This window comes from Salvia hispanica, chromosome 4, assembly GCF_023119035.1.
Source record: "Salvia hispanica cultivar TCC Black 2014 chromosome 4, UniMelb_Shisp_WGS_1.0, whole genome shotgun sequence".
NCBI classification, from domain to species: Eukaryota; Viridiplantae; Streptophyta; class Magnoliopsida; order Lamiales; family Lamiaceae; genus Salvia; species Salvia hispanica.
In genome coordinates, this window is record NC_062968.1 from 40,529,920 (window position 1) to 40,537,325 (window position 7,406).

The following is a 7,406-nucleotide window of genomic DNA, read 5'->3' on the forward strand; positions in this document are numbered from 1 at the left end:
AATACCCGATATCCGATCCGAATTTTATTTCGGGTACCCGGATACCCGACTCGTCCCGAAAAATCGGGTATCCAGTCCCAATTGTAATTTTGATTTTGATATTTTTATTTTTTTAAATTAACTACAAACTTTTAAAATTTATTTCATACTATTATACGCCGCCAACTCTCCATACAAGTATACTGCCATATATGAAAAGTTGTGTTACTACTTTATTTTAATATATGCTCGGCTGCTTTAAAATAAAACAAATATATTTCAGTGAACCATACAACCAATTCTATATGCTGCAGAAGTTAACAAACATTTTTTAATATTTCAATTCAGTAAACAAAACGTACACATATTTTATAATATTTCAATTCACTAAACAATAAAGTAATATTTTAAGATGGAGAGTGGCAGGGCAGTAAAGGGAATTGCAGCAAGGAGAAGAAGGCGATGTGAAGAAGAGGAGAGGGAGAAGTGGACAGCGACGGTAGAGGGAATTGCAGCAAGGGAGCAGGAGAGGCGCTGTGAATTTTAGAGTATACCCTAAAATCTAAATCACTAATATCTTACTTATATGCTAATAAGTATATTAACTAAAAGATAATTAAGAAATTAAATTACATTTAATTATAATAAAAATATAATTTATTAATTTTAAAAAATAAATCGGGTATTTCGGGTATACCCGATCGGGTATCGGATAACCCGATACCCGACCATCCAAAATTCTTACTACCCGATCCCGATCCGATACCCGAAAAATTGGGTTTCGAGTATCCAATTATCCGACATTTTCGGGTTCGGATATCGGGTATCCAATACACGATATCCATTTTGACACCCCTATCTGTGCATATGGAATGGAGAGAGTAGTACTAGTAATAGTACTATTCTAAATTAAGTAAATACAGTATATAAGAGTAACACAACAATTGGATCCCAAACAATAAGAAAAAAAGAAACAATCCACCAACAACTCCTTTACCAAATGTGAGATCCACCAAACCCTCTAAATCTTAACTGTCTATTCCACACACTAAAACCTATTTATATGCCCGCCTCAGTGCTCACTTTTTTACTCACCAAATTTGGCTTCTTTTTCTTCTTCACAATGGCGCTTCTCGTCGAGAAGACCTCCTCCGGCCGCGAGTACAAGGTGAAGGACATGTCCCAGGCCGACTTCGGGCGCCTCGAGATCGAGCTGGCCGAGGTCGAAATGCCCGGCCTCATGTCCTCCCGCGCCGAATTCGGCCCCTCCCAGCCCTTCAAGGGCGCCAAAATCACCGGCTCCCTCCACATGACCATCCAGACCGCCGTCCTCATCGAGACCCTCACCGCCCTCGGCGCTGATGTCAGGTGGGCGGAACTACATATACTTGAGGAGGGGCTTTGCCCCTAATGAATTCATTTTTAAAACCTTACAAAGTCTTAAAATTTTATTCATATCTTATACTACTTTCGTCCATAAATTTTTCACTTTTTCTATTTTCGTCCGTCCCAAAAGTTTTGTCACCTTTCAAAATCTTTTGACGAGAGAAATGATGACAAGTTATTAGGGAGAAAGGAGTAATACATATTATATACAAGTCCCTATTAATAATCTTAATTACCTAAAAATTTAGTAAAATTTTGAAAATTTAGCCCCTAATTATGTTCAATTCTGCTTCCGTCACTAGGTGGTGCTCCTGCAACATCTTCTCCACCCAGGACCACGCTGCCGCGGCCATCGCCCGTGACAGCGCAGCGGTGTTCGCCTGGAAGGGCGAGACCCTCCAGGAGTACTGGTGGTGCACCGAGCGTGCCCTCGACTGGGGACCCGGGGGCGGGCCTGACCTCATCGTGGACGACGGCGGCGACACCACGCTCCTCATTCACGAGGGGGTGAAGGCGGAGGAGGAGTTCGCGAAGACAGGGAAGGTGCCCGATCCGGCCTCCACCGACAACGCGGAGTTTCAGATCGTGCTCGCCATCATCAGAGATGGATTGAAGGTCGATCCGAACAAGTACACCAAAATGAAGGAGAGAATCGTTGGGGTTTCTGAGGAGACCACCACTGGAGTCAAGAGGTTGTATCAGATGCAGGCTAATGGCGCTCTTCTCTTCCCCGCCATTAATGTCAATGACTCCGTCACCAAGAGCAAGGTATTATTTCTGAAATTTTATTTGCATATAGTGTTTGGATATGTTTGTTTAGATTGTACTACCTTTCCGTCCACCAAAATTTGTCCCATTTTTTCATTTCCGTCCGTCCCCCAAAATTTGTCTCATTTTACTTTTACCATTTTTGCTAGTGGATCTCATATTCCACTAACTCATTCCTACTCACATTTTATTATAAAACTAATATATAACAGTAGAATCACAATTCACTAACTTTTTCTAACTCACTTTCTATTACATTTTTTAAAATCCGTGTCGGGTCAAAGTGAGATAAATTTTGGTGAACGGAGGTAGTAGATCGGTTCTTGTTGTGTTCAAGATTTATTACGTCATCTAATTGTCTCCATAATTTTGCGTAAATTGAGCTTTGTCCATTAAAAATAATTTTGTGAATGGAGATATTGAGTTTTAATGAGAAATTAGTAAAGTATGAGAAATAATAAAAAGGTACGGATAAAATTTATAGATAATAATAAAAAAATTGGATAAAGATGAGATATAAGAGGAAAAAATAAGTGAAAGTTAGAAAGAAAGTGAAAAGACGGATAAAATATTGTTAATAATTTGAAAGAAACTTTATGTGATTAGGACTATTTTTTTCAGACACTCAGACCAGAAAGAAAAGATTAAATTTTTTGGATAGGGAGAAGAGTTCAGTATTATTCGTATTATTTATTTCTATATTTGATTAGTTTATTTAAATTTGATTTATTTGGAGTGTGAAATTATTACTTCTTCCATCCGTCATTAAATATCTCATTTTTTTAAATATTTTTATCCGTCTTCAATAAATGTAATCACTTTTATTATTATTTTCAGATTTTCGTCACATCCAACTAACTTACTTTACTGATATTTTATTATAAAATTAATACAAATAAATAGGATCCACCTTTTACTAAATATTTTTTCTATTACTTTCTTTTTATAGAGTCTAACAATTTCTATAAACCTGAGCCGGTAAAAAATGAGACATTTGATAGCGACGGAGGAAGTATTAAGAATGAAGAATAAAATGTTTTTATTACTCCATCCGTCCGCCATTAAATATCTCATTTCTATTTTTTGTCCGGTCCAATAATAAAAGTCGCATTTTACTTTTACCACTTTTGGCAAATGGTCCCCACATTCCACAACTCTCTCTACTCACATTTTGTTATAAATTCAATATAAAAAAGACGGATCCACCCTTCCGCTACTTTTTCTACCACTTTCTTTTACACGAGCTGATAAAAAATGGGACATCTTTTGTCCGACGGAAGGAGTATTTACCGTTTCTATGGAACCAATCTCTTCCGTCCTATAAAACACCAGTCTCCTACTCTCTTTCCAGATCAATGGACATTAATCGTAATTAATATGTATGAGTTCAATTCCGAATTTACGATGTGTGATGGGGCATGGATTCCCTTATGTGCTTCCTCCACGGCAGGGTGATGTTCTCTCACAGCAACATTCTTAAAAAAAAATGAAATTAATATTTTGATGTTTTATTTTATATATATAATATTGTGCTTTGAGAGCACGACACAACATTCCCTGCTATGGAAGAAGCACAACACGGGATCCAAGCCCATATATATGTGATGATATTATTGATTTTGTCAGTTTGATAACCTGTATGGATGCCGCCACTCATTGCCCGATGGTTTGATGAGAGCGACGGACGTGATGATCGCCGGAAAGGTCGGCGTGGTGTGCGGCTACGGAGACGTCGGAAAGGGCTGCGCCGCCGCCATGAAGCAGGGCGGCGCCCGTGTGATCGTGACCGAGATCGACCCCATCTGCGCCCTGCAGGCCGTGATGGAGGGCTTCCAGGTCCTCCCCCTCGAGGATGTCCTCTCCGAGGCTGACATCTTCGTCACCACCACCGGGAACAAGGACATCATCATGCTCCACCACATGCGCAAGATGAAGAACAACGCCGTCGTCTGCAACATCGGCCACTTCGACAACGAGATCGACATGCACGGCCTCGAGACCTTCCCCGGCGTGAAAAGGACGACCATCAAGCCCCAGACGGACCGGTGGGAATTCCCTGACACCAAGACAGGTATCATTGTCTTGGCCGAGGGCCGGCTCATGAACCTGGGGTGCGCCACGGGCCACCCCAGCTTCGTGATGTCGTGCTCCTTCACCAATCAGGTGATCGCGCAGCTCGAGCTGTGGAACGAGAAGAGCAGTGGGAAGTATGAGAAAAAGGTATACGTGTTGCCTAAGCATCTCGACGAGAAGGTGGCTGCGCTCCACCTCGGAAACCTCGGGGCGAAGCTCACGAAGCTCTCCAAGGACCAGGCCGACTACGTAAGCTTGCCGGTCGAGGGGCCGTACAAGCCGGCTCACTACAGGTATTGAGGCATGATGAGACAAAATAAGATGGCAAGTTGGATTTTAGTTATTTCTTTTTTGGCATCTATATACTCCATAATTATATCTATGAGATGAAATGCTAGTATCATTCTAAGGTTGGAAGAATTTTACTTTCGGAATTTTCAAGTGTACTCCCTCCATTCACTATTCATAGACCCATTTTAACTCTTTTAAGAGATTGTTTGACATTGTAATGAAAAATAGGAAAATTACTTAGTGGAGTGTAAGTTCCGTTTTTATATATTGATTTTATAATAGAATATAAGTGTAATGATTTAGTTGAATGGTGAGGACCACGTACTTACCTAGATTGGAAAATAAACAAATGAGACTTTAAATCGTGGACATTCCAAAATAGCAAATGGTACATTTTTTCACGGACATAGGGAGTACTTTGCAATATTTGAATAGTGTCAATTTTCAGCAAAGAGTAATACTAGTACTCCCTCCGGTCCCTGATAGAAGTCTCTTTTTTTACCGAGACAGATTTTAAAAATTGTTTGACTTTATAAATGAAAGTGGTAGAAAAAGTTAATGTGGGTCGGAGGGAGTAACATATATTCTCACTCTTACTTTTTCATCCCTTTTACTTTATTCTCTTTACCTACTCTATTATTTTTTTATTTAATACATTACACACTATTTTTTTTAATATCTGCGCTGGAAAGAAATGCCTCCAGTACTACTATGAAACAGAGGAAGTATAAGTAAAATGAGCCTACAAATTGGACTCGAAGAAAATAGCAAATTGGGACTTTTATTGGGGATCCGAGTGATCAGTAATTTTGTAACTTAAGCTCTCATTTATTAATAGTGTTCTGCTTTTGCATAATCAATTCAACATTTTCTAAAAAAACAATCAATTCAACATTATAATTTTCTTTATACACGTGTATATGGGGATGTGATCAATTGCTAACTTTCTTAAGTTGCTAACTTGATAAGTCATCAACAATATATATATATATATATAGAGGTGTATTCATATGCTTTTCCTATTTTATATGCTTTTTCCTTTTTAATCTCAACCATTCATTCTTAACATCTAATGGCCGAAATTAAGGCCTGATTATACATTTTTTATTAATTAAAAATATGGAAAAGGGCTTTTTAGGGAATGACAATATTGGTGGTTATGGAAAGTCCATAATTTTCTCCTCACCAAATATTGCATCGGTTTTTTTCTTCTTCTCCCAGATTTTTTTTTCTCTTTCATCGTTCTTTCTTCTCTTTCATCTTTCAACGTTAGTTCTTCGGTAAAAATCCGGTGGTAAAATCGTGCATTATAAATTAATTTTTTTACATTATTTGTTTAGTTATATGCATTTTAGTGTGCACAATGTATAACATTAATTTGTTCTATGGTTTTTTATACATTATTCCCTGTATATTGTACATTATTAGGCAATAATTTATAATTATTAAGTTATCTGAAGCAATTACCAGTTTTGTGAAGCAAACATTTTGTACCTACATATCCAAAACTTTCTAAAAACACCTAGTTCAGGAGTATCCAAAATATTTAGTACCAAGAAATCCAAAACATTCTAAGATATCCAAAGCATTCGAACCCACAAATTCAATGTCCATCGTGCATTCCCTGTATAGGTGGTCAACCTTTTTCCCTCGTGCCTTCCTCTTTTCCCCATCTTCATTAGATGTACTAGCCTCTACTGTCTGTTGTTCCCTAAGTCTCTCCCTAAATTTGTGGGCAATTGCTAGAGGCAGAACATCGTCCACAGCCTCATCTATAGCCAATCTTGGATGTTTGGTCGCTGCAAAAACGAATAAGTAAACAATTTACATTAATGCATAATAATAACTGACTAATATACATAGCGGACTTTATAATAATGTTAATGACCAGTACAATAATGCAGAAAATGCTCTACAAAATCTCAAAAATACGTTTACAACTTCTACAAACATTAAATTAGCTATGGAATACAGTTGTAATGCCAAAAAACATCAAAAGAATGCACCAAGACTATTAAATAATGCATGAAACTTTTTTCTAGCAGCAATAAAGAACAATAATGATGAAATCCAAACAAATAATTCAAATTATGTATTGAATAATGCTTAAAGATTTGCAACCAACATCAATAATGTTGGTATCCAACCGAATAATGCAGATAAATATCTAATTAATGCAGAAACCACAGAAACCACACCAAATTAGTCTGCAGACCCAACAAAATTAACACCTTAGTTTCGGAGTCGTGGATTAAAAACAAGATCACCAATTTCATGTCGATTTCATCCCCAAAACTTACTGTCAGAACACATACCACTAACAAATCAACAATAAACTTCCAATTTTGCATAACCCAACATCTAATACTCACAATTTCACATTTTATCTAAGAAATCGCGCTAAAAATTGGAACTTTTTAAGCGTACCGTGGATGGAACACCGATATGAACAGTGGACCGAGGGCGCGCACGAACTGCAGCGGGATCTTCAACACTCGGAATCGTCGCCGGTCGAACCTTTTCACGGTGTCAATCGAAGTCGCGGAAGTCCTAGGGTTTTCAAAGGCGGCGGCTAGGGTTTGACGGATGTTGAAGAGGAGAGGAAGTTTTTTGATCGTGGTGTGATGGATGGAATGACAGAGGAGCGAGAAGGTGAAAGGTCTATCAAATTGCCGCTTAATTATCGGACCTTCCGTTTCCAGACAGTTTATGTTTACTATTATACCCTGGTAATGCACGAAATTAGACCAATAATGCAGGACGGGATTAAATTCGATTTTTTAATCTGGACCCTCCACTGCTTTCATCCAATGGATGATATTTAAAAGGAAATAGTATCTAAAGGGGTGAAAGTAGTTTAATGCTCCCCTATATATATATATATATATATATATATATATATATATATT

General features: G+C 38.0%; 1 protein-coding gene across 1 annotated transcript; it reads left to right on the forward strand.

Annotated features, from left to right (window-relative positions):
* The first annotated feature begins 1,090 nt into the window (after positions 1-1,090).
* LOC125224072 (adenosylhomocysteinase-like) lies at positions 1,091-4,781 on the forward strand. The gene is made up of 3 exons (XM_048127419.1): positions 1,091-1,347; positions 1,668-2,133; positions 3,760-4,781. Exons 1-3 carry the CDS (start codon positions 1,103-1,105, stop codon positions 4,504-4,506), a joined length of 1,458 nt encoding a protein of 485 aa, XP_047983376.1. The 5' UTR covers positions 1,091-1,102; the 3' UTR covers positions 4,507-4,781.
* Positions 4,782-7,406: the final 2,625 nt, after the last annotated feature.